At 45.3% G+C, this 26,752-nt stretch overlaps 1 protein-coding gene across 3 annotated transcripts in view; it reads left to right on the forward strand.

Moving 5' to 3' along the window:
* Positions 1 to 26,752, forward strand: part of LARP4B (La ribonucleoprotein 4B) — a 91,949-nt gene that overhangs the window by 20,284 nt on the left and 44,913 nt on the right. Inside the window, exons 1-5 of one of the 3 annotated variants that reach the window (XM_053573046.1) lie at positions 5,468 to 5,617; positions 6,098 to 6,215; positions 7,385 to 7,444; positions 25,162 to 25,288; positions 25,505 to 25,645. In XM_053573046.1, the coding sequence (XP_053429021.1) occupies positions 6,135 to 6,215; positions 7,385 to 7,444; positions 25,162 to 25,288; positions 25,505 to 25,645 (409 nt within the window). In that variant the 5' untranslated portion in view covers positions 5,468 to 5,617; positions 6,098 to 6,134. Of the gene's footprint in view, positions 1 to 5,467; positions 5,618 to 6,097; positions 6,216 to 7,384; positions 7,445 to 18,169; positions 20,675 to 25,161; positions 25,289 to 25,504; positions 25,646 to 26,752 lie in introns of those variants that run through there. The other 2 variants (XM_053573045.1, XM_053573044.1) reach the window with 2 other exon arrangements.

Here is a 26,752-nt window from a genome sequence, read left to right on the forward strand (position 1 = left end):
GTTGATTTAGAAGCCTGTAGAGCACTTAGATTAATCATTGTGTATAATAGGGTCCAGATACTCCTCCTTTTCCTCTCTAGGTTTCTGATACAGAGACAGATCACCCATGTTTCCACAGCACCTTTCATACCAAGAAAATAATTTTATGCCCTTTAGGAGAATATCTTTTTATTGTTTTAGAAATTATCCAATTCTCAAACGGTGACCCTTTTGATACTTGAAGCACTGCTGAAGGCGCCTGTAAAGGGAGGTGCTTGACCTCTGACAGTTTGCTGTTCAGTGTACCCCACAAGTGAAATCACAGGGTCATATGGTGATGGCCAAACTGAGCTAGGTGCAGCAGTTCAGACCTGTAATCTGAGCACTCTGGGAGGCTGAGGTGGGAGGATTGCTTGAGCTCAAGAGTTGAGTCTGAACAAGAGACATGGTCCTGTTCCAGTTCAGGCTGGTCTTGAACTCCTAGCCTCAAGCAGTCCTCAGATGGGGTTACAGGTGTGAGCCACTGTGCGAGCCTCAATTACTTTTTTTGACAGATGGGATGCAACATGTTCCATTAGAATCGCTGTGTTATACAATGACTGTGCTATGGCTCGTTGTTTAACCTTCCATTGTAGAAAATTTCAGATTCACAGAAGTAGGCAGATTAGTACAGTGAACTCCTGTACCCCTGGGTGAACAGTGATGAAACGCCACGTCTTTGCCCCACATACCATTTTGAGGAATATCCCATACATCGTGTTATTCTTCCCTGTAAATATTTCAAAATTATACATAAATATTTCAGTGTGAATCTCTAAAAGGTAAGGTCTGTTTTTTTATTAACTATAACCATGATGTCTTTATCACATCTAAGGAAATAAAATAATTCTTTAGTACCATCAAATGTCATGTCAGCGTTATTTCTCTGATTTTTTTTAAATAGTTGGTTTGGGTCATTTACCCAATAAAGCCATAATTTGGCCAGTATATGTCTTCAATCTCCTTTTGTGTTGAAGAAGCCAGGTTGCTTGTCCAGAAATTTCCCACTGCATAAAATCCTCGTCTCTTGTGTTTGCTATAAATTTGTTAGGAAATTTAGGAGCATGAGCCCATTTCTTTTGTTCTGTTGGTTTTGCAGAACAGTTCATGTATTGTGGTGTTGATATTCCCATCAAGAGTATGTGATTTCCCGTGATCTGGGAATGCATAGGTGGTGTGTACATTAAGGGCCTCTTCCAGCTGGGTTTTCCCTTTGGGCTGTTGTATCTTGTTTTTAAGCAAAGTGTATCCTGAAGAACAAATATTTTTTCTTTGAGAATCTTTTTTTTGGAGACAGAGTCTCACTTGGTCGCCCCTGGTAGAGTGCTGTGGCGTCACAGCTCACAGCAACCTCAAACTCTTGGGCTCAAGGGATCCTCTTGCCTCAGACTCCCAAGTAGTTGGAACTACAGGCGCCTATCACAATGCCCAGCTATTTTTTTAGAGATCAGGTCTTCTCGGCCTCCCAAGTGCTGGGATTACAGGTGTGAGCCACTACGCCTGGCTCTTTGAGAATCTTAAAAATCTATAACTTAATACTGGTAAAACCGTGTGCACAACTTTGTAAGACTTGTCAGTCTGGTTGCTAATCTACGTCTTTAGTTCCAGGCTCTGATGGTTCCTGGCCGTACGGACACATCGGGTCAGGGAGGGGTGGAGTTGGAGTTCACTCAGGTGTTTCAGAATTGCCAACTTAGCTTCACGAAGGTACACGTGTCTGAGTTACAGAGCTATAACTCCCCCCAGCGACTCTTCACTGCATCTGAGGACTGAGAGCCAGTGACCCAGAGTCTCAGACCAGGGGTTCCCTAAATCTGTGTTTCTTAAACATAATTTGTCAACTAAAAATATTTCATGATACACTTTTTGCTTAAAAATAAGATACAACAGCCCAAATGTGGGGTGTTGTGTCCCAGTAGCGTTTTACTCAAACTCAATGGGTTTCCTTACATGGACTCACTCTTTCGCCTAGTTTAACAGAGAACATTGGTACCACACACATAAAAACAAGATTCATGCACATAAAAGTATGTGCCTATTAAAATCTAATATATTTGTCATTTATCCTGTTTAAAAAACAGTGTAACACTGTGTAACTTACTGAATTTATTTCATGCATTTGTTCTCTGCTAGTTTACATCTCTAAATATGTTTTATATAATTTAGTTTTTTGTGTGCTTTTGTGATTGACAACATGCTTTTGACAATTTCATGAGACTGCCTTTGATCCGATTATTTCATTAACAAGAGTTGTTTTTTTTTTGTTTGGTTTTTTTTGTTGTTGTTTTTTTGAGACAGAGCCTCAAGCTGTTTCCCTGAGTAGAGTGCAGTGGCATCACAGCTCACAGCAACCTCCTACTCTTGGGCTTAGGCAATTCTCTTGCCTCCACCTCCCAAGTAGCTGGGATTACAGGCGCCTGCCACAACACCCGGCTATTTTTTTTTGGTTGCAGCCATCATCGTTTGGCGGCCCGTGCTGGATTCAAACCTGCCAGCTCAGGTGTATTGAACCACAGGCGCCAAGCCAACAAGAGTTTTGAGAATTTATCACATGCGGGTTATTAACAATAGGGAACTCCATTGCAGAAATGGAAAACCCGTGTAATTACCTAGTAAGACAAAAATAGTTGTGCTTTTAAATTTTCTTTTTCTGGCAGTCTGATACTGTGTGTTTCAGAAGTGCCAGAAAGATACGTGAGTTAAATCAAATTATTTTTCTTGTTTGTGAAGCCGTGTAGCTTGCAGTGAAAAGAGGGAAGGCCTTAGTGCTGAACATGGATGTCTAGGAATTCTTGTGACATATAATTTTGAAAGTTATCTCTTCTGAACCCCAGTTACTTCTTAAGTTGTTTGGGAGAATCCAGTGAGATACATGAAGTTTGTATCTAGCCATCGAGTTGAACAAATGCCTTCCAGAGACTCCTTTAGAGTACTGTACTGTGTACTCAGACTGTGCAGTCTTATGATTGAGGATGGTGAAGGGATTCCTTTTTAATTATTGTTTATTTGTCCTGACAGCTGTTGTCCTTGAAAAAAGTTGAAATTAATGCGACAGTCAAAAACTATGTACAGCAGGTCCTCCATAACATCATTTTGTTATCATATAATATTATGTAATATAAATAAGAAAAGAAATCTGATTCCTGGCCAGGGCCTTTGTCTGTGTGGAGTTTACACCTAACTCTTGTCTGCATGGATTTTCTCTGGGTACGAGATTTGCCTCACATTGCAGTCTGAGTGAGTGTAGGAGTGGGAGTGCCCTGTGGCAAGGGGTGGCCTGTCCAGGGTGGTTCTGCCTGGTGCCTAGAGCTCCCAGGACCGCTCCAACCATTGCCATCCAGAGCTGGAACGTGCAGGTTGGGAAGAGAGTGAAGGAGTGAAGGAATGAACATACTTGCATATAAATTATTGTGAAGTAAAAATCTGTAAAGGCTACAATAGTACAAACACAGGACAGGAGATAACATAGCCTGGAAGTGTGCAATAAGCCCTGCCTGCCAGTTTTAGTTTGAGCTTCATGCAGGCAGGGGCTCCTGACAACTGCCACTGCACCTCCACATGCCCACCTGCCTGCCTACCTGCTGATTCACTGAGAGCTGGGTCATTATCCTGTTTGTTTTTAATCTTCTTAATTACCATGTACGGTTTTTTTTTTTTTTCCCTTGAGACAGATTCTCATTGTGTCGCCCTCTATAGAGTACTATAGCGTCACAGCTCACAGCAACCTCAAACTCTTGGACTTTAGTGATTCTCTTGCCTCAGCCTCCCAAGTAGCTGGGACTACAGGCATCTGCCACAACACCTGGCTACTTTTTGGTCGTAGTTGTCATTGTTTGGCCCGGGCCAGGTTCGAATCCGCCACCTCCAGTGCATGTGGCCGGCGCCCTACCCACTGAACTATGAGCGCCGCCTAATACCATGTATGTTTAACTCAAAATTATTTCTCTGTTAGGTATTAGAAGTGTTTGGGTCTTTATTTAGAAATTCAGTGTGTTTTGACAGGCAGATTGCTGTAGGAACCTCAGTCACTTAACAACTAGCCCGTGGTAAAATTGGTTTCCTCATGTATCTTTTCAAGTGAAGTCCCCTCTTCCAAAACCTTTTAAGTGAGGACTTACTAGATATGAATTTGGGATTCATCTATCCAAAACTGTATTTGCTCTGAAATTCTATTAATTTTTTAATTTTCATTATTTTTTTGTTTGCTTATTTTAATTTTTGGAGTTTCATTACTTTGTTTATTCATGAGACAGGGTCTCACTCTCACTCAGGCTGAAGTGTGGCCTCATTGCAGTTCACAGCAGCCTCAAACTTTGAGGTTCAAATGATCTTCCTACAACAGCCTCCTAACTAGCTGGGACCATAGGCACTCCCCACGCCTGGCTGATCATTGTGTGTGTATGGAGACAGAGCGTCGTGCTATTCAGGCTGGTCCTGATCTACTGGGCCCCCAACTGATCCTCCTGCCTCAGCTCCCAAAGTGTTGGGATTACAGGTGTGAGCCATGGCACCTAGCCTGTTTTTGTTTTTATTGTATATATTTAAGGTGTACAGCTTGATATTTTGATGCCTTGGTGAAATGGTTACTGTAGTCAAACCAGTTACTAAATCCGTCATCTCACATGATTACCCTTCTTTTGTATATGGTAAGAGTACCTAAAATCTACTCACTTAGCAGATCTCCGTGTACAGTATGATATTACAGCTATAGTGCTCTAACCACAGTTAGATTCTCTGTTTCTGTGCATTTGCCTCTCATTATGACTGGATCATACACGTGAGAGACACGAGGCAGGACTTGGCCCCTGTGCCCAGCTCATTCCGTGTGGCACGGTGTCCTGCAGGTTCATCCTTGCTGTAGCATGTGTCGGGATTTCCTCCTTTTCTAAGGCTGAAGCCTATTCCATTTGCGTGTGTGTGTGTGTCTATCAAACTTCTTTATCATTCAGTTGCTGACAGACACTTGGATAGTTTCTGTATCCTGGTTATCGTGAGTAGCACAGCGAGCGTGGAGTGCAGAAGTTCTCCCGTGGTGGTAATTTCACTTCCTTTGGATATACAGTCAGAAGGAGAGGTGCAGGTTCACATGGTGGTTCTATTTTAAATATTTGAAAATAGATGTGCTGTGCTGTGCTGTTCTCCTAGAGGCTATGCCAGTTTACATCCAACCACAGCACCCAAGGGCTCCGTTCTCCACCCTCGGCATGTCACGCTTGTCTTCTGAGAATAGTCACTCAGATTCTAGTTTCTCTGGTGATTAGTGACATTGGCACCTTTTCATCTATCTGTTGGCCACTTTTATATCTTTAGAAAAATGTCTATTCATGTCCTTTCACCACTTTTTAATCAAGTTTTTTTTTTTTGTTTTGTTTTTTTGTAGAGACAGAATCTCACCGTACCGCCCTCAGGTAGAGTGCCATGACGTCACACGTCTAACTCCTGGGGTTACGCGATTCTCTTGCCTCAGCCTCCCAAGCAGCTGGGACTACAGGCGCCTGCCACAACGCCCGGCTATTTTTTTGTTGCAGTTTGGCCAGGTCTGGGTTTGAACCCGCCATCCTCAGCATATGGGGCCGGCACCCTACTCACTGAGCCACAGGTGCTGCCCCTAAACAAGTTTTTTTTTTCCTGTTTTGTTTTGCTGTTGAGCTGTGCAAGTTCCTTACATATCTCAGATGTTAACCCCTTAATTTTCTATTTTAGAGAAGACGTGAATTTCTGGGCATGAGTGGGTTTGTTGGTGTTAGCACATGATTTCCAAGTTTCCATTGTGGTCATTGTCACCAAATGGGTGTGAAAAAAAAAGAATTCCTTATTAAATAAAGAACATTGGGTGGCACCTGTGGCTCAAAGGGGTAGGGTGCCGGCTACATATGCTGGAGGTGGTGGGTTCAAACCCAGCCCCGGCCAAAAACTGCAAAATAAAGAAAGAAAGAATGTTACTTTAAACTACTTAAAGTCCAGAGGAATGTACATCCTGGAAAACATGAAGATTTTAAGACTGCTCAGTAACTTTGTTTAAGGATCGACCACACAGTGCCTTTCAGGTGACCTGTGTCCTATTTTTGCTCTTTGACAGCATCTGAGGTTAGCGCTAAACTCCTCCAGTGGAGCCCATGACTTCTGACCAGGACGCTAAAGTTGTGGCTGAACCGCAGGCACAGAGAGTCCAGGAGGGCAAGGACAGCTCTCATCTGGTGGGTGCTCTGGGTCGGGGTGGGGGCACTTCTCTCCTGTCCTGATGAAGGGCTCTGCAGTGGGTGTCAGGGAGTCAGACAGTGACAGCAGACTTTACACTTGGGTGTTCCTATAGACATCATAGTTGTGCCCAAGAGAAAAAGACTTCTTACCACACTGAGGTTCGTGGCCAAGACTCCTATAACAAAAGACAGATGAACAGGAGAAGAAAGGCAGGCACATTTATTTAGCATTAAGTTTCTGTGGTCTGAAAGCCTTTATGAATGAAGACCCAAACAAACAGGGACACTGTGTTTTTTGTAAGTCTGATAAAGAAGTGCATAGTTGTAGAGAAACATGATTGGACAAAAGGATTGTGATCTTCTGGTAATAGACTAGGGAAAATTTAGGAGACCCTTCCTAGTGGCCCTGTGTGCAGAGCCACCTTTTCTCTGGGTGCAGAACACGACTGCTCTGGAGGGAGGGTCTGAAGCCTGTCTTCAGGGGACTGGCCAGGTTTCATGCATCAGGGGAGGGGTGAGGAGACTTCTGTCTGTTTCTGTAGCCTTGTTCTGCTCTTTGCTTAAATGTCAAGGTGCCATCTTTTGGCGTGGTGTATTAAAACCCCATCAGTCTGAAAAAATGTGTGGGTAGCTCAGTAGAGGAAACTGCAAGTCTTAGGTGAGAACAAAAACTAACGTGAGTGTCGTTGTAGATACTGACTATTTTATATTTTCAATCAAGAAAATGAGGTGGTTTATAAATACTTTAATAACATTTCAGCCATCATAGGAGGAGATATTCCAGGAGTTAATTAGGATTTTAATATAAATTTTTTATTTTGACTACCTTTGTTCATTTAAAAATTTTATGTTGAGTAATAATATTTAAAGTTTCAAAATAACAAAAAACAATCACATCTGACAATGAAATAAAGAATCAAAATGGCTTTGGGAAAAGTAAATTTTCTTAATTTTCCCCATTAAAACTACAAGGAGTTTTACTTAGTTAGAATTTCAAAAATCTAAACTTTTAAGGCTCCTACATTATCCTTAATATCTTATGAATTCATGAACTTGACGTGTAAAAATGTACATTTCTCAGGGGGTTTGGTTTTACTTAATTTACTGTGGTTTGAAACTGTTTTCTTGACATTGTAGTGATGGTGTCTTTGTTTTCAATTTCACAGATGAATGGTCCTATATCTCAGACCACTTCCCAGACAAGTTCCCTCCCATCGTTGAGTCAGGTAATTCAGTTTTCAGATGAATCACAGATGTTTAATAACAGCTGAAACTCACCAATAATTTCCATAAGACAAATGTTTATTATAAAAAGAAGAAATGTGAAATACAGATGTTTCTTAATATGTCAGAACAGTAGTGGGGGGCTCTTTCCTTCCTGCAGCCTCTGAGTGCAGTAGTCTCTTTTCCTGTCTGCGTGCCTTTGTTAAGTTAGTGTGCAGTCTGACTGAAAGCAGTGCGCGCACATGGTGGTTTGTTGTCAGACGCTCACCGTGGTGTTTAGGAGATCACTTAACTCTATCTCACATGTATATGATCTGCTTTACATTTTGATAACCTGTGTTCCCTAAAGCACACAAGTTTAATAGGACACTTTTACTGAGAAAATTTATTTCAGGCCAGGTGCAATGGCTCACACCTATAATTCTACCACTTAGGGAGGTCAAGGTGGGAGGATCTTTTCAGACCAAGAGTTTGAGGTCAACCTGAGCAATATGGCAAGACCCTGTCTCTACAAAAACCAGAAAAATTAGCCAGGTGTGCACCTATAGTCCCCACTGCTCAGGAGGCTGAGTGGAGGGTCACTTGAGCCCAGGAGTTTGAGGGTGCTTTGAGCTGTGATTGCACCACTGCACTCTAGCCTGGGTGACAACTTCCTTTAAAAAAATAAAGAAAATTTGTTTTATATTTTAGCTGTGATTAATAAAAGAAAAAGGAAGTAGAAATCCACTGGCTTTTTAGTCCTGCCTTCATCATTTGCATGTGCACATGTAAAGTGCATTCAGAGCTACTCCAGAACCAGTTTGATAGTCTTCAAGTTCTCTTACCTATTTTTTTGTTCTTTAATTTTTGGGATGGGGGGCTATTCAAGTAAAGCAGTGGGGGTGGAAAAGGAACAAAATTTTACATATCTTTTAAAATTTAAAAAGTGAAAGCTATTTATTTATTTGAGACAGAGTCTCACGTTGTTGCCCTGGATAGAGTGCTGTGGTGTCACAGCTCACAGCAACCTCAAACTCTTGGGCTCAAGTGATTCTCTTGCCTCAGCCTCCCAAGTAGCTGGGACTATAGGCACCCACCACAATGCTGGCTATTTTCAGAGATGGAGTCTTGCTCTTGCTCAGGCTCCTCTTAAACTCCTGAGCTCAAGCAATCCACCCACTTTGGCCTCCCAGAGCACTAGGATTATAGGCATGAGCCACCATGCCCTGTCCTAAAAGTGAAAACTTTTTCAAGTAAAATTTAAAAGGAACCTTATGAAATTTATGGTAAACCACATCTATTTTCCCAGTTATAAGCAGTCCTTATAGAGATTAAAGGAGGACTTGTTGATCTACTTTTAATAAGGTAGAATTTAAAAAATAAAAGATACCTTCTAAATTATTATATTTCATAATTTTATTACTTTATAGTATATGGGTTTTTTATTCTATTTTACATTGATTGTTCTAAATTTTAAACATTTGGAAGTTACTTAAATTTAAATATAAGATTTTGGTAGTGTAATAAGAAAATTATACAAAGAATGTTAAGCTATCCTTTGAATATAGGAATCTTTGATTTTTTTTTTTTTTTGGTTTAACAAGTTCTCACTCTCCCCATGGTTAACTTATTGTCCAGTATGATATTCAAACATCTTTAAAAACTTATTTCAGGGGATAGAACTAGATTTTGGATTCTTTGATATTTTTGTTTAATTGCTTGGGTGTTAAGAATTGAGGTGAAGGCTGGATGCGGTGGCTCACGCCTGTGATCCTAGCACTCTAGGAGGCCAGTGCAAGTGGATCTCTTGAGCCTAGGAGTTTGAGGTTGCTGTGAGCTGTGACACCATGGCACTTTACCCAGGGCAACAGAGTGACACTCTGTCTCAAAAAAAAAAAAAAAAAAAGAATTTAGGTGAGGCCTGTCTAGTAAAGAATAAGATGCTTGAGGCAGAATTCAGCATTTTGTTTCAGTGGAGAAATACCTTGAAGTGGCCCTGCCCACCCTGCTCGTGCTGTCTTGGCCTCCTGTTGCCACACAGCACTGCACACCTGTCCCCTCCTCAGTCCTGCTCTTCAGGGCCCTGGGTCGCAGGCCAGATTGTCTGACAGCACACACAGGTGCAGTGCACTGCCGGTGTTGGCAGGCTGAGGAGCTGTGAGTGCTGGAGGGCACTTGGGAGACCTTGGGCTAACGGTACCTGCACCCTTAGAAAGTTCACTGCAGATATAAACTTCCTCCCAGAAAAGAGAGGTCTCGTCAGAGCCCACACTGATAAGTGATTGTGATCACTGCTCACGTAGTTCACCTTTTCCCACTCCATATGGCTCGTCTTTGTGTCCCGACTCATCAGCCTTTCTGCCTGCCATGTCTTTTGTCGTTCACCATTTCTGCAACCATTTGATTTGGGGGGGTCATTGAAGTTGTTTATCTTTTTCCTGCTGCTGTGAGTGGCATCGCTGTAAACATATTCGGACTAGCATTGTTCACAGCACACCTAAGGGTGTGGACAGGTGAGTGCCTTGTGGTTTTCCAGGAACTATGTATTGATGGCAGCTGTCCACAGTCACCGTGACTGGCAAGTGCGTATGGGTTGCGGTCAGTTTGGGGAACCTGGCTTGTTAAGGTTCAGCTTTTCCACCAAAGTTGGATGCAATGTGAGAAGGAGAAGAATTGCAATAGAAGTGCCCAAATATCTGAATAATTCAGGAGTAGGTTTGCATTTATCCTGCAGTAATAGTAGTTACATTTATCGTACAGCCTTCTGCCTCAATAAAAATTTATTGTGCTAGTAACTGCTTATAACCCTCGCCAATCAATGAGCACAAAAAGTAATCTTTATTAGATTGTAGGATATAATCTACCGGTTTAGTATAAGAGTAGTGTATTATAAAGAGTGGACTTAATTGTCATAACTATTTGAGTTTGTGTACATAGGTTTTCTTCACTAAACTGTATACATCAGGGTCCATGTTCTGTTTGTTTGTTTTTTTAAGACACAGTCTCATTTTGACACCCTTGGTAGAATTGCTGTGGTGTCACAGCTCACAGCAACCTCAAACTCTTGGGTTCAAGTGATTCTCTTGCCTCAGCCTCCTCCTGAGTAGCTGGGACTACGGGCACCTGCCACAACGCCCAGCTATTTTTAGGTATGGGGGTCTCTTGCTCAGGATGGTCTTGAAATTCTGAGCTCAGCTCAAGTCATCTACCCGCCTTGGCCTCCTAGAGTGCTAGGATTACAGGTGTGAGCCACTGCGCCTGGCCTTCCATTCATTTTTTAAGGCCAAATTGGAGTGTTAAGTGACATTCTGTAGAACTCACCTATATAGAGTATAAAAGTAAAGTAGATGTTCCCTGAGTTGTGTAGCATTCCCAGTAACAGTTTTAGGCTTGTCCACCATTCTGCTAAGACCCCTGTACCCATTTGCAGTCAACCCCTGTTTCCCTCCCAGCCCTGGGCAGTCACAGGTGTGTTCTCTGTCTGTGTGGATTTACCTTTCTGTGTCCTGTTCAGCTCCCTATGTCTACAGGGTGGGTAGTTAGTACTTACCAAATGCAATTTGAATTTTTGTTATTCCAGCAGAGCTGAGAGCAGGTGGTGGAGCCATTACCTATGGAGAAGTTGTTCACAGATTGGTGTGGGGCATAGGTGTATCTACAGATAGTCCTGTTTTACATAGTTTTGTGCAAACCTCAGATATGGAGTGAGTGCAGTCGTGGAGGCAAGAGGCTTAAGTCTACAGGGGACATGCTCTTCGCTTTCAAAGTTCCAACCTTGATATAGTAAGGGTCTGGTTTTGAAGCGTTTTATACTAATGATAAAGTTATAGGACTAAAATTTCATTAAATTGTCCTGAGTTGCAGATGAGAACTATGAACTGGAAGGAAACCAGGAGGGGAGTGGCCGGAAAGATGGGAGGAACAGCAGCGAGGCAGGGCGGAGAGGGAGAGGAGAGTGGCCAGCTCGAGTCCGGTGATGTGAAATTAGGGCCAGCTGGGGTGGTAGATTTAACACAAAGTAGGGGTCCAGTTGTGACGTTAGCAAGAGTAGTTCCAAGGTATGATGTAAATGGAAGCCAGATTGTGGTGGACACAAGACCTTTCTTCTGAGATCCCAGCTTTCTTTTCTTTTCTTTTCTTTCTTTTTTTTTTTTTTTTGAAATAGATTCTTCCTTTGTTGCCTTTGGTAGAGTGCCTTGGTGTCACAGCTCACAGCAACCTCAAACTCTTGGGCTCAAGTGATTCTCTTGCCGCAGCCTCCCAAGTAGCTGGGACTACAGGTGACCGCCACAACACCTGGCTATTATTGTTGTTTAGCCGGCCTGGGCTGGGTTCAAACCCGCCAGCTTCAGTGTATGTGGGTGGTGCCGTGACCACTGTGCTATGGGCACTGAAGCAGGTTAAAACTTCTTGACATTCCCTATAGGCCACTGACTTCACCGGCAGCAGAATCACTCAGAGGCTTTGTGCTCAGGTTCTAACTCCTGCTGTCAGTCCTTGCATCTGTACCTGGGTAGCCTCATTTTTCCTTGACCTCAGAATCATTTTCTGTTCTGATGACCACCTTGCCTTGTGTTCTATGTAAACAGGAGTTTGAGGGAGAAATGTGAGTATGATAAGGTTCAAGGTGGGGAGTTCCAGGTAGCAGTGTGTATGTTATGTTACTTCCTGTGAAAAATGATACAGAATCAGGCCAAGTCTTTTCTGATCACCATGTGAAATTGGACAGCTTCAGTTAGGGCTCCAACTCCCCTGCGTACTAACCTCTGTGTACAATTCAGGAAAGCACGATCCATGTCAGGATAATTTTTTTAAATGCCTTTGCAGATAAAACTTTAGTCTTTACACACAGCAATTTTTTTAAGAAGCCTTGCCTTTTGATCACATGGCTTTGCAGGAATATTTAACTAGCAGTTCACATTAATAATTGCAAGTCCACATGGTGAGTAAGAGTAGGCTAGATCAGAAAGCATGAATTTCTAACAAAATACTAGCACCTACCTGCTCTGGCTCACTCTCTGTTTTGTAGGCTGAACCTTCTTGTAGGCTGTGCCACCTTCTCAATCTGTTGTGAGAAAAGACCTAAGAACTTTACTTCAGGTGTTGGTCCATTTTCTTTTTTATCTGGGAAGTATGTGTGTTTGTGTGTCAGAAAGTGTGATACTGCCTTCACCTCAGAGTGATTCAGTTAGAGGACAAGCCAGTACTTTTCTCTTTACCCTTGACTGGTTCTCTGCTCCCTTCTGACAACTGTCTTAGAGGCTGGTGATGTCTCTTCCTCCTCTGGGAAGATGTTCGTTGATTCATTTCAAATGTAGGAAATTGTCCATTTGGATGACCATCTGTCACAGTACAATTCTTTTTTTTTAACCTGAGAATATAAAATTTTAATGTCAGTGACTCACTAATTTTTTCAAGTATTGAAATACAATAAAGATATATGTAGTGAAACTACTAAAGGTACAATTGACTCCTGTTTTTTTTTTTTTTTTGTAGAGACAGAGTCTCACTTTATGGCCCTCGGTAGAGTGCCGTGGCCTCACACAGCTCACAGCAACCTCCAACTCATGGGCTTAAGCTATTCTCTTGCCTCAGCTCCCCGAGTAGCTGGGACTACAGGCGCCTGCCACAACGCCCAGCTATTTTTTTTGGTTTTTTTGCAGTTTGGCCAGGGCCGGGTTTGAACCCGCCACCCTCGGTATATGGGGCCGGCACCTTACCGACTGAGCCACAGGCGCCGCCCCCGACTCCTGTTTTTTCAATAATTCATAACACACTTCAAATCTCATCATCTCTCCCATTCATCACTTAGTAGTTACACAATCCTGGATGTGGAAAATTTCTCAATCTCTTTTTTTTTTATATTAATATTAATTCATAGCTGTATACATTAATGCAATCATGGGGTACCATACGTTGGTTTTATAAACAGTTTGACACATTTTCATCACACTAGTTAACATAGCCTTCCTGGCATGTTCTTAGTTATTGTGTTAAGACAATTATATTCTACATTTACTAAGTTTCACATGTACCCTTGTAAAATGCACCTCAGGTGTAATTCAAGCTCTTGTTTATTGAATGCCTACATGTGCCAGCCTTGGTTTTGTTCATGTAATGAACGTTAATCATCCAGAGTCCTGAGAGGGAAGGTACATTGGCCCAATTATAGATGCAGAGACTGGGTCCCAGTGGAAAGACCTGTCTGGGTTTGCACATCTTGCTGGTGGTAGTGCTAGGATTCTAGTCCAGGTCTGTCTACACACCTTCCAGGCCCACTTTGTCCCCTGAGAATATGCCAGGGTTTAAGGTGAACCTGTATCAATCCTGACATATGCTGGAATATATATTTTTTCTGCTATGGGGGATTTTTTCTTTTTTTCAGATAATTGCTACATCGAAATATTAAGCAATAATTGTAATAATGATAATAATGATGCAAAGAAAGTAACATTCACGTTGTCAAATAAGAGTCTGTATTACTTCTAGAATGCTTTGGCTCTGAGATTCAGTATAGAGTCATCAGTTCTTATTTTTTTTTAAGTCTCAAAAAATAGACAACCGATATTTATAAATAAAAGTAAAAGATAATTAGAAAAACAGATCATGCCAAATCTTATGGACAATAGAAAAAGAAGAAATACTTCAAAATCATTGTACAGTACAGTTTAAAGACGTATCTTTGTCACTTTTGGCCATTGGCAAAAGGGACACTTTTCATAACATGTCTGATTTTTTAGTTCCAAGGCATATTTAAGATTAAAAGATTGCATCTTCATTTCCTGTTGAGTTTGCTGTTCTTAGTTTCATCGTTGTACAAATGAGTTACAAATGTTGCCAAACCTTCCCTTGTTCATAGAAGCTTGTTGTGAGTTGTTCTGAATTGTGTGACACAGGAGTCATGACAGTCACAGGGAGACATCCCTCAAACCAAGTAGGATTATGTGACTGGCGTGGCAGGCCCCTGCCCCACAGCTGGTCCCCTTCGTAGTACTGTTGAGGGACATGCCTGTAGATGCATGCACAGATCACAGCCTACAGCTGAGTTAATTTTTGCAAAATAAGCACAAGCAGGGAACCCTACACCTAGATCCTGACACAGAAGGTTACCATGAGCCCTCTGGGTTCTGGTACCAATTTGAAGACACTGTGATTGTAGAAATTGTGAACATATGATGAATGTGTGACTTTGCAGTGTTTTTTTTTTTTTTTTGGCCAGGGCTGGGTTTGAACCCGCCACCTCTGGCATATAGGGCTGGCGCCCTACTCCTTTGAGCCACAGATCCACCCAGGAATGTGTGACTTGGATCAGGAAACCTTTGCAGATGAGACCTGAGAGAGACTCATTAGAGGCAGGGCTCAGAGTGGTCCCTAGGCGCTCATACTGTCTAATCCCCTTTTGTGGACTTCTCATGCCATGAAGCCAGTGCCTGTTGCCTGGGTCTCCACTGGCACCTTCTCACTGATGCCCTGACCCACCCCTCCTTCCTAATAGTGGCTAGAAGTTCCCTTCAAGAAGGTCACATTGGGTCCTGGCAGGTCCAGGCCCCCTAATCTGGCACCTGCTCTAGCCCCAGTGGGCTCCTTGCCCGTCCCAGGAACACCCCCTTCAGGGCTTTGTGTCTCATTTGGTCCTGGTGTGTCCCTCTCCCAAGAATCCCTGAGGCTCTGTTTTATACCTCTGCCACTTGGTCCACGGTGGAGCTCAGTGCCTCCGTCCACATCACTATCCTTCCTGCCCCAGGCTTCTCTCCCTCAGCAGGCTGCACCTTATAACCTCGGTGAGTGTTTGCTGTGTTCGGTGTCTGTCTCCCCGAACTGGAACACAGCAACATTTGTTCATTGGTATGTTTGGGGGGTCTACCTAGGAACGACTGCTGCTGAGTGAGTCTCCTGAGTGAAAGAGCACGTTACCCATGGTGGCAGCTATATAGCAGGGGCTGCAGCAGACTTTGTAGAACTTCTGTGCTCTGTTTTGACTCTTTACTTATGTTACCTTCTTTTTCTAGTCTCATTTTGTGAGAGAGACTGTCTTATTTCGTCGCCCTCGGTAGAGTGCCGTGGCCTCAGCTCACAGCAACCTCCAGTTCTTGGGCTTAGGTGATTTTCTTGCCTCAGCCTCCCAAGTATCTGGGATTATAGGCATCTGCCATAACACCTGGCTATTTTTGTTGTTGTTGTTGTTGCAGTTTGGCCGGGGCCAGGTTCCAACCTGCCACCCTCGGTATATGGGGCTGGCACCCTAATCACTGAGCCACAGGCACCGCCCACGTATGTTAACTTCTAAATTCCTTTTAGCCTACACCTGTGATACCCCCAGGTACTGTTACCCTCATTTTACAGATGAGGAAACCAAGATGCTTACATAGTTGTCCCAAAGTAGCTGAATTAAAAAATGACAGAATCAGGGGGCTGCGCCTGTGGCTCAAAGGAGTAGGGCGCTGGCCCCATATGCTGGAGGTGGTGGGTTCAAACCCAGCCCCGGCCAAAAACTGAAAAAAAAAAAAAAAAAAATGACAGAATCAGCAATTGAACCTTGGCCACAGTATTAGGGGATAGGGACAACATGATTAGTTGTTAGGGCAGAGCCCTCCTGAGTGCATTCATGCTGCTACCTCCAGAGAAGGTTAGTTACACAAGAGTTTGGCCACGGCTGGTTGCACGGTACTGTCTTGCCTCTTCTTCCCACCTTGGGGTGATGTGGCACAAAGGCCCTGCCCTGGTGCAGGCCCCTCGACCTCTCCTTGCCAGCACCCAGAGCGGTGGAAAGTAACTGTGCTCCTTATGTGTCCTCAGACTCAGGGGTTCTGCTGGGTGCTGGCTGGGTGCGTAGATGAAGTAGAGGTGGGGAGGATGGTAGCAGAGGAGTAGAGGAGCCAAGGAGGTCTCCAGGCTGCGAGGGTGGTGGGCGATGTTGGGGCTCTGTCCCGAGCACTTAAGCTGTTTGCAATAGGCATCAGGGTTAGCTCCATTTTACAGATGAGACATCTGAGAGAAAGGGCACTGAGATAATCTGCCCAGAGTCCCATGTGTGGAGAAAGTAGCGCTAAGCCCCAGCCCAGGCAGGCGGTCTCGTCCACTTGTCCTTCCGCTCCACTTGTCTGTGCAGTGGGTGTGGTGGTCTGCATGAGTGTCCTGAGTGGAGCGTGTCCCCGTGTGGTGCTTGTCTTTTCTGTGACACAGAGCAGTGTACGTGGCGGCCCTACTCAGCCAGGCTGTGTTGTTGCCTGGAGCTTGCACTGAAGCTCTTGGCACCCCTGCTCTCCTGTCAGATGGGCCCACACAGTGAGTGGCTGATTCATGTGGTGAGCATGTTGTGCACATGGAGCCCTGTCAGGTGCTTACTGCTGTCCCCTTCATTGCTGAGTTTAAGGAGAGTCAGAAGTGTTTCTTTTATCTTTAATTAATAAACTTCCTAAACTTTTCATCATAAAATGTATTTTCTAAAAATAATATGCTAATTGGACACCATCTGTAACTTGTAGATGCAGAGGCGTTAACAGGACTGATATTTTTTGTTCTTGTCAGAGACAGGGTCTCGCTCTGGCCCCCAGCTTTAGTGCAGTAGAATCATCACAGACCACTGCAGCCACTAGCTTGGGGGTTACGAGATCCTGCTCAGCTTCTTCAAGAACCAGGGTAGTAGGCATGAGCCACCATGCCTAGCTTTATTTTGTTTTTTGTTTTTTTTTTTTGGTTTTTGGCCGGGGCTGGGTTTGAACCCGCCACCTCCAGCATATGGGACCGGCGCCCTACCCCTTGAGCCACAGGCGCCGCCCTATTTTGTTTTTTTTTAAATAGCATGGTATAACCATAATAAGAAAATGAATTGCTTATACCAAGAATAACCCTTCACAGATGTCAGTGTGAGGCAGGCCCCTTTATGATGCAGGAGTCACAGGCACCTGGTGCAGGTGGCGTCTCACTGCACAGACGCCCTGTGCACTCCTGTCACAGGCGCTTTCAAGACACTTCATGGTTTTGATACTAGAAGATGTAGATTTATTTTCTTTTTTTCTCTTAATCTTTACCTTTTCTTAATTAGAATTTTCAGACATCTGTGAAAGTGGAGAGAATGATAAAATGCACCCTCAGCACTGTCATGGACTCCAACAGTTATCTGCTCTCCTCTGCTCTGCTGCTGTTTTATCTTCTCTGCCCTCTGTGTACACAGTTGTCTAAAATTTTTGTACGTATGTTTTCTGGAGTGTTGCAGAGGCAGTCCTGGGCAGTGCGCCATTGTGTCGTAAATACCTTAGTACACGTCTCCGACACCATTCTGCCTTTGTGCTGATAGTTCCTTAATATGCATGGATATCACTTATTAAATAGCTAGAAAATTAGATACAACTGTAAGTTTTAAGGAACAAGTTTCTGGCAATTATTGGTTCCCTTCTGAGGGATTTACATTCTGCCTTCTTTGGTCATCTCCATCCCATGGAATGTGATTTTGAAAGTACTGAAACACCGTGGGGAACCAGAAGCCTGAAGTCCTCCTTCTGGTTGAGATGACAGTTTTTGTAATTTTTTGCTGAGTTTATAAGAACGAGAAGAAATAACCTGCAGCGTTCTGTTGCCGCCCTGAATCCTGGGGCTCACCGTGGACCTCAGCGTTAGGACCCTGGTGCTACCGGCTGGGCTCTGTCATCATCAGGGTGTTGGTTTGAGTGGCAGGGACATGTGACTGTCATGCACGGGTTATTTTTGGGACCCGGGTGTCAGCTTCTCTTCGGAGAGCATAGCAAGTTAGTGTGAAGTGAGTTTGTGGAGGTCTAGAAAACAACAGTGTCACATGAGTTTTTGAACTTTCAAATATGGGCTGTTGTTTCAGCAGCGAGTTAAGTAGTGACAATGACGATGAAAAAACTGCCCTGTTACAAAACACCGTGGAGGAGAAGGAGCCCAACAGCAAGATAAGTAAAACCTTATCTTCTTTGTTTGGTCCTCTTGGGGATGAGGAGCTTTATGGCATTGTGAGGACAGCTGCTGGGGGCTCCCACTCCCCTGAGTGTGGACACTGGGATAAGCATGACAAAAATTCAAGTGCTGCCACTGAACAGGACTCTGAGTGTGTCTGTGACCCACCGTGTGTGGGGAATGGCCGTCCACAAGTCTGTCCTGTGGACGACGGGCCTCCTGTTTGTGTGCCTTTGTGTTCTGACTGGGGCCTTCAGGAAGAAACATTTTTGAGTGGCTATCTGTATAGTTACCCAAACACTTGTAAAGCCTCTTTAGTAGAGAAAGAAAGAGTGGAAAATGTTCAAGTCAGTAATAATAACTCTTCAGATATCTCTGACAGGGAGAAGAAAGATGATGAAAACCTTGGTTGTGCTGATGACCAACAGCATGAGAATTCAGGAGAGCATGAGTCGCGCAGCATTTGTGTTATGTGTCCTGACAGCCTGGCCCTGTGTGGGCAGTGGGGCACGCCCGTGGACTGGGCAGCTGCTGGGGGCAAATGCTGCTCAGCTGTTCATTCCCCAGAGACTCAGGAAGAGGACTGGCCGTTGGATCGTGAGAAGCAGTGTTCAGTCCCACATCCTGTTCTGGGGGCAGGAGAGTCAGAACCACAGCAGGCAGAGACCTCACCCCAGGACAGGCGGGGTCCAGATGACAGGAAGGAAGAGTCCAGTGGGAAAACTGGGCCTGGTTCTGAGCTTCTGACAGATAGCGATACACCTTGTGAAGCCAACAGTGGTCACAGGCCAGCAGAGGCTGCGAGGACAGAAGCTTGTGCTGAGTTCCCTAAAGCTCACACAGAAAGCAGCATGTCACCTAATGTCATGGGCCCAGGCCCTGAGTTAAGCAGCAGCATATCCAGCGAGTCACTAACACACACATGTGCCATCCCCAGAGAGAGAGTGCGCCGAGGTTCAGGAGCAGGTCAGATGCACGAGTCTCCCACTTACCTGCTCAGTGCCACTCCGTGTGTTGAAGGGAGTAGCAGGCCTGAAGCTGTGATGGTCAGAGTCAACCAGTATTTGCCTTCTAGGAAGGAAGAAGAAAATAACTCTGGGAACCCACGAGACAGTGATTGTTTCCATTTGGACGTTAGCAGAGCAGATTGCACCCTTTCCGTTGGTCTAGATAGAATTAATTTAAGTTCCACAAGGTTTACCACTTCTGTGAGCTGCAGAACTGAGAGTGTCTCAGTTTGTGCTGACTTCAGAGATGTAGCCCTGGGCAGACTCGAGGACCCCAGGCCTCAGTGCCCTGTGGGGCCAGCACTGGAGAGAGGGCAATGTGCAAGGGACAGTGGCTGGGAGGTTAGGATTCCCCTGCTAGCAGGTAAAGGAGAGAGCTTCCCTTCTCCCGAGGAGGACAGGACTGGCCTGCTGCAGGCCGAGGATCGTGGTAGGGGGGCTGGCGAGCTGAAATGCTGGTGCCGGCCAGGGCTGTGTGCAGGCCATGGGGCAGATGAGGCTGGCACCTGTGCTTCAGCTCCTATGGGTTGTATCCAGAGGACAGACAGCCCCAGACTCAGAAGGGCACAAGGAACACCCACACATGGAGAGCCCCAGGACGTGTCCAGACCTCTTCTGAGTAACTGTGTGTCCTCTGCATTCGTTTTCAACCATACAGGTGAGAGAGAGAGGGAAGCAGGCCCCAGTAATGGGGCAGATGGAATGTGGGTGCAGAGTTCAGTCAGGGCCTCACAAGACCTAAGTGACCCTCCTAGGTCAGCAGGTGCTGGGAAGGAATCCCTGGGAGCTGGTTACCGAGGGAGGAGTGGAGACGACTCCAGCAGTGTCATGGTGGGCTCAGAGATAGCCTTTGAGTGGGAGCCAAGCCTCCTGAGATGTAGGGCAGCGCCCAAGGAGGATGCACGTAGTTACATCACCTCCCATGTGACAGGAAATCCTGATGCTGGCACCAACCAAGTAGAAAATCATGAAACCCACAGAGTGATTGTCCTCAAATACAAAGATCTTGATGTTGTACCACTGGAGTCAGAAGTAGAGAAGAATTCTCTTCACAGTGGGGAGAGCCCAGAGCTGGAGCAGATTTGCTCTGAATCAGCCGAGGAAGTTTCTAGTGCCTTTGGTAATGATGTGTTGGGGTTGAGTAAATCACAGCTAACATGTAAAGAGGAGAGACTTTGTTTGGACAAAGACAACATCAGCCCTGACCTTATTGACTCCCTGAGTCTAGGGACAGAGGAACATGCCTGCCATTGCAAAGAAAGAAACGCCAAGTCTGCAGTGAAAGAGTCTACTTTAAATGGCAAAGTGGATTTTGTGGGAAACTCAAAGGTGATCTTTGAAACGGTGGAGTCATGGGACACATGTGCTGGGTGTTCCTGTTGGGCTAGGGTTGAGCCCACCCACGTGGATGGCCACACAGTTTACAAGGTGCCCCAGGCAGTTCCTACTATCCCAGTTGACAGCAAAGAAATTGTGGTACCAAGTAGTGACCATGCCTTTTCACTCACAGAATGTATCTTAAATATATCTGAAAGTCCCTCAAAAGTGAATTGGCCGAGTTGCACAGAAGAATTCTCCCATTTTTTGAATGAATTTTCTTATTACCCAACGGGAGCGTTAGCAAATCAGATGTTCTCTGAGCAACTGGCAGATGGTCATGCTGGATATCCGGTGGGCTGTCTCTGGACAAACGCAGCCACGCAGGGTGTGTTGGAGGGCATGCAGATGCCTGGGCAGCCTCCCCTCAGGGGGCCTCCAGACTGGGGAGCTGCTGTGTTCTCCCCAGGAGGGAGTCCAGACCAGCCAGTGGCGTCAGAGGCTGCTGTGCTCTGGGCTTGGCCGAGTAGAGATGCACAGTCAGTAAGTACGTTTCATCAGTGTTTACTACTGTGCTGTCAAGTGCTCGTCTTTACGTTCTGATTGCTTTTGACTTAAAATCAGTGAAGATGATTCTAAACAGGTGCAGTTGTTTGAATGCTTATGTGAGGCTGTGAAGTACTATAGTGTCAATTCAGTAGTTTCCGAATTGATCCCTATCTGGTGTATGTAGGTCCAAGTCTGTGTGCAAAGTCTTGTTAGCACAGAAGCTCAGCCTGCCGGACAGCCCTGAGCAGGCTCTAGAGCAGTGGTTCTCAACCTTCCGAATGCTGTGGCCCTTTAATACAGTTCCTGTGGGTCGTGACTCAGGCTGAGAACCGCTGCTTCTAGAGGCTGGGTCACTGGGACCATAGTGAGCTAGGTCACGAACCTACCAGAGTGTGTTCATTTAAAAACTGTGCTTTCTGGGACTTTTGTGTGTCTGAGGCAGGTTGGACATGCTGCTTTTAGCTGGCTGTAAATTCTTGGTTCTGTTTCTTTGTCGGAGTCACCATCATGCTCTGTCCCAGATCCCAAGATGGGTCCGGCTCCTCTGGCTGGAAGAATCCCCACAGATGATCTGTGGGCAGCTAGTTTGGACATCTTTTTAGAAATTCTGTAATAAACGGAGACATTCTTTAGCAACAGGACCTCAGTTTGCTCCTGAAACAGACACATAATCAAAGAGATGTGAATGGAAAGACAGCCTGAGAGCAGCACAGGCTGACATTCAACCAGCACTTTGTTATTGGTGATTCGGGGGCAATCAGGCAAGAAAATGTGTTGCTAAGGAGAGAGGTATGTGCAGATGTTAGTACCTGTAACTGAGAGGGAGCAAGTAGCAGCCCAACCTAAGCTGAGGAGCTCCCCAATCACCCTCTTTCCTGTCCATATTCTTGTGGGGACTTTTATTGGAAGGACATTCAGATTCATGGGTTTTGCTCCTTAAATAGTTGTGGGGGCAAAACTCTATAAAATTAGGTCTTTAAAATGATGCATGTGTCATGTTTTACATAAGGGGTGTGAGCAGCAACTGGCTGCTTTTGTCATTGCTTGGAAATCAGTGTTGAGTGCTGGTCCTGGCACCCTCGCTAGGCCTCGTGGGAGCAGGCCTCCCCACACTCAGTGACGTGCCTTGCTTTTCACAGCTGCACCTTTTTAACATGCTGTTGGAGACAGACTTCTCTATAATACTGAGTCTCATGCAGCAGGTGTCACTCTGTCTCACAGAGGCCGGGTTGGGGCCCCGTGTGGCTCTGCAGTGCATGAACTGCTCTGAGTTATCTGCTTGGAGTGTCTCTCCCCGTTGCCCACCTGTCCCTATTCTCCATCTCCCTGCCCTTCCCTGTGGTGTTAGTCACTCTAGTTCCTGCTCAGTACCTTGCCGGAGGGACCATTCTGTGTCATGTCCATGACATATACTCATTTACAAATTTGTATGTTTTCTTTTTTAAATGGAACACGGTGTTAAGTGTGGTGGGAGGCAGAGAAGAGTCTTGGACCATCAGAAGTTGGGGTATTTGGTTCAGAAGGTGGCTGCTAAGATCAGTGTGCTTCTGGTGTCAGTGACCATTGCTTAGCAATGGATTATCAGTGGAGAAGGAAGACTCACAGAGCCGCGCAGATGAAGCCAGAGCTCTTGGTAATCTTTGGGTTGCATGTGATTGCAAGAGCAATATTTTAAAGAAATGGTAGTAGATTTAGATAGATCTTTGTTTAATGTACACTCTTTCTCATACACATTCTGAGAAGTTAATGAACTCTTGATGAGCATTGTTTTTTTGCCGAACACAATTTTCTAATTACCATCATTTTTGTGAACAAATTAATGTGTCTCTGCCTTGATTTTCTTATTTGTTGTAACTGCCTCCTGGGCTTGCTCTGATTTGGTCCAGGTGAGTGTGGAATGTGTCCACACAGGTTACTAGATCCTCATTGAAAGGCTCCACTCTCATTCCTTGTCACACCTCTCCTCTGAGAATGTTTATTGAATTCTGGTTAATTGCCTTAAATGGTGCCAAGTTTCCAATACTTGATTTGGACTTAGTTACCACTTAAGAGGTGGTAGTTGCTTAAGGATAGAGTCCCATTCATTTGTGGCGTATAATCTTGCACAAGTTGTCAGACAGTGGGAAGTATAAATGTATGTGTCATCACTTTATTCAATGTGGTTTGTCCAGCACCCCTTACTGAGGCCTGGGTTTGAGGTGTCAGCAGCACAGTGGTGAGCCACATGCCCAAGGAGGGCACACAGATGGGCTCTGGCCACGGAGCCCATTGGAGCCCCAGCTCTCAAAGAGCTGTGTGTGGCAGCATCACTCCTGAGAGAGCGTGTGGTCTGCACCGATAAGCTATGAGATGTGTTTTGGTGATGCAGGGCAGCCAACTGGAGATGGTGCTAAAAATAGAAGATGTGACTGTTGGTGGGAGTTAGGGATCTGAGGAGCATGTGGCATGTCTGTAAGTGGCGGGGGTGTCTGTGAATAGGGGAGGAGACTGGAGAAGGAGAACTTGATCTGGTGCTGGTGGAGGGAGGTGGGGTCATCTATGGAGATGTCGGAGTAGGAGACAGAATAGGCGAATGGATTTAAAACAAAACAAGACAGGTTGGAAAGGCATGGACTCCCAACAGGCCATGCTATGTATGAGAGCCGGCTGCCTCCAGCATAGGGCGGTATCCGGGTGCTCCATGCTATATCTGATGCCAGCGACCTCCAGGGCATCCAGAGGGTAGGTGGGCAGATGAGAGAAGAGGGACGAGGGACACCTACTCTGTGCAGGAGCAGAGGCCAGAAAGGAGATGGAGGCTCAGACGGAGTGTTAGGAGAGACTGGGAGTGGGCGGTACAGGATACTGTTCTCCAGGGAGCCCTGTTCTGAAGGCTCAGACTGAGCGTAAGGAGAGGCAGGGAGTGGGTGGTGTGGGATGCTGTTCTTCAGGGAACGCTGTTCTTTGCCTGCACTTCAGTGCCTAGAAATACACGCAGACTCGGGTGCGCCCTCGTGCTTGCTTCTTGCCCAGTGATGAGAAGAGCAGGAAGTAAGGGCTGCCCAGGCAGGAACAGAGGGCACACTGTGGTTCTGGCCACCACCAGCCTGCCACTCTGTTTCAGAAGTAGTTTTGTGTGTTTACTGCCAGCCCTGTCACCAGAGCCACATGGGTCTGCTCTGGCTTTGAAATCGTGTGTGTCCTGTTGTTTTGCTGGGTCATGATGGTGTTTCCAGACCCTCCCTGTATCTGTGGTATGGGAGTGGCCCTGTCTGCCCACAGAGCACAGTGGGGACGTTCTCCTCACAGCTTCTCCCTAAGGCACCTGTGACTTCCTGCACCATGATGGAAAGGCATATGATTTGTCTAGGTTCATTGGCAGATTGTGGTGACAAAACTGGAATTAGAGTGACTTCCTAAGGAGCCGTCCAGTGCTCATTAGCAGAAAAAAGGCTTATGTCAGGAAAATCAAGGTGTGGGACAGATCCACAAGGTGGGGGACTGTGGAGAATTTTATAAGGCTCTTTAGAAGTTGGGATGTGAGAACACGATTCACAGATCTGCACATTTGAATGCATTGTAGGTGTATACAGTTTCAATTGTAAATCTCCAAAAGCTGCTCCAGGATTTCAGCATCTTACTTCTGCAGCTGGTGAAAGTGAGACATCTTGTCTTATCCCTCGGGGATGCTCTGGCTATCTCTGGCCTAACAGCAGCCCTGACGGACCCATTAGGACCTTTGTTCTCAGGGGAAACATCACTTCCTGCACTTTTTACTTACGTGAGTTTTGACTGCATCAGGTCTTTGTTTTACTTTCCTACCTGATTTCATCCTAAAGGCGTGTAAAATAGATAGGCTCAGCCTTCTTAGCCTAATTTCTCTTAACTTACATGTATCTTAACTCTGCATTAATAAATAATTCTTTTTGTTGAAGTTTGGATACAAATGTATGTGTCATATTTTTTCCTAGGTACCACCAACTAAAGTTTCGGAGTTAAACCCCAACGCAAAAGTATGGGGGACTCATATGTTGCCTTTGGAAGCAAGTAGCGCAGTGGACGGTGTGAGCGCGGCGTGGGAGGACTGCAGCCAGAGGGGTGAGCAGGCCGTCTGAGGGCCAGGCGATGTGCCAGTCTGGTTTCCGTTTGGTTTTGAGAAGTTGTTTTGCATTTGTGCCATGGTTTTGGTGGTGCCTAGCACTGAGAGCCTGGACGTCTTTCACAGTCCACTTAAAGAAGTTAAGTAACTACAAGTGTTTATTTTAAGGGAAACTTCTTCTAACCCTGCCTTTTGGGTGAAATTCCTAATTTTAGGGTTGGATGCTAGTTGTGATGGCGACCAGCGCTGTGAGAACACGGCACTGCCAGATGCGCAGGGCTTGGACCACACAGACGCCGGCACCTCGGCTCCAGGTCCCACAGAGCACGAGCCCCAGCCTGAAAGCAGCGAAGCAGGTAAAGCTGTTCTGTGGGTTTGTTCCATATAGAATACAGAGTTTTTCACTTTTTGTTTTTTATTAAGCTTATTAAATCTTTCCCCAAACCATGTGCCTCTTACTACTGCTTTGAGCTCCTCTTACGTGGATACAGAGATGAGAGGCCACGGGCAAGGAAGGCGGCGTGAGGGCATGAGAGCTGAGTGTCCCGACAGACACATCAGAGGTGGGGTGCACAGTGTCAGGAGAAGTTCAGAGATGGAACGTTGGTCTTGTGATTGCAAGGAGGCAGCTCGGGCAGCAAGAGGGATGTAGGAAGCAAGGTCAGGGTGGACAGTCTCAGATCACGAAGGTTTGAACATTATCCCTGTTGATGATGGACGGAGTGACTTGGGGAAGACAAGTTTTACAGGATGTAAGAGAGTGACTTGGAGGAAGGAAAGCCTAAAACAGGTAGAAGCTCTGCTATCCTTTGCAGGGTCATTAGGAACCCAGACAGGGAATAGGGTGGGGATGGTCAGGAACGAGCAAGTGGGGAAGGAGTTGCTGGGCTCAGCTATGCAGTGTGCCAGCTATCATCAGAAATGTGGTGTTCCGGCTGTCATCAGAAGTGTGGCTGAAAGCAAACCCATCTGGGACTTTGATTTGATGTTTTGTCTTTATCGCCACAGTTGTCCACTGGCCTCAGTGGTTCTCGGCCAGGCCCTGTGCCCTCACATGCTCAGCATGGGGACTAGGGATCCAGAACCCCAAGGTGCATGGGACAGTTGTGCACAGTGGCTTCATTGGCTTAAGATTGGCAGAATACAGCAAAACCAGAAATTGGCACTGAAGTACAGAACTATATTGGTGTTCTGTAACATTTTTATATGATTTTTTTAGTTTCAGGATGAGGGGGTCATTGGACAAGTTTCAGTTTTCATTTCCTTGTGTTCTATTCACCTTCACTTCATCTCTTGGACCTAAGAGTTCCTCATTTAACCTGGATTTTTTTTTTCTATTTCTGTCTATTTAATTTCTTTTCCCAGTTTATCAGTCAGTTATCTAATTCAGCATTTACTAAGCCACTGTGTCAGGAAACAGTTTGTCAATAGGTGATAATACATGGGCCTTGGCATTGAAGAGT

The sequence above is a fragment of the Nycticebus coucang genome, chromosome 20, assembly GCF_027406575.1.
Source record: "Nycticebus coucang isolate mNycCou1 chromosome 20, mNycCou1.pri, whole genome shotgun sequence".
Taxonomy (NCBI): domain Eukaryota; kingdom Metazoa; phylum Chordata; class Mammalia; order Primates; family Lorisidae; genus Nycticebus; species Nycticebus coucang.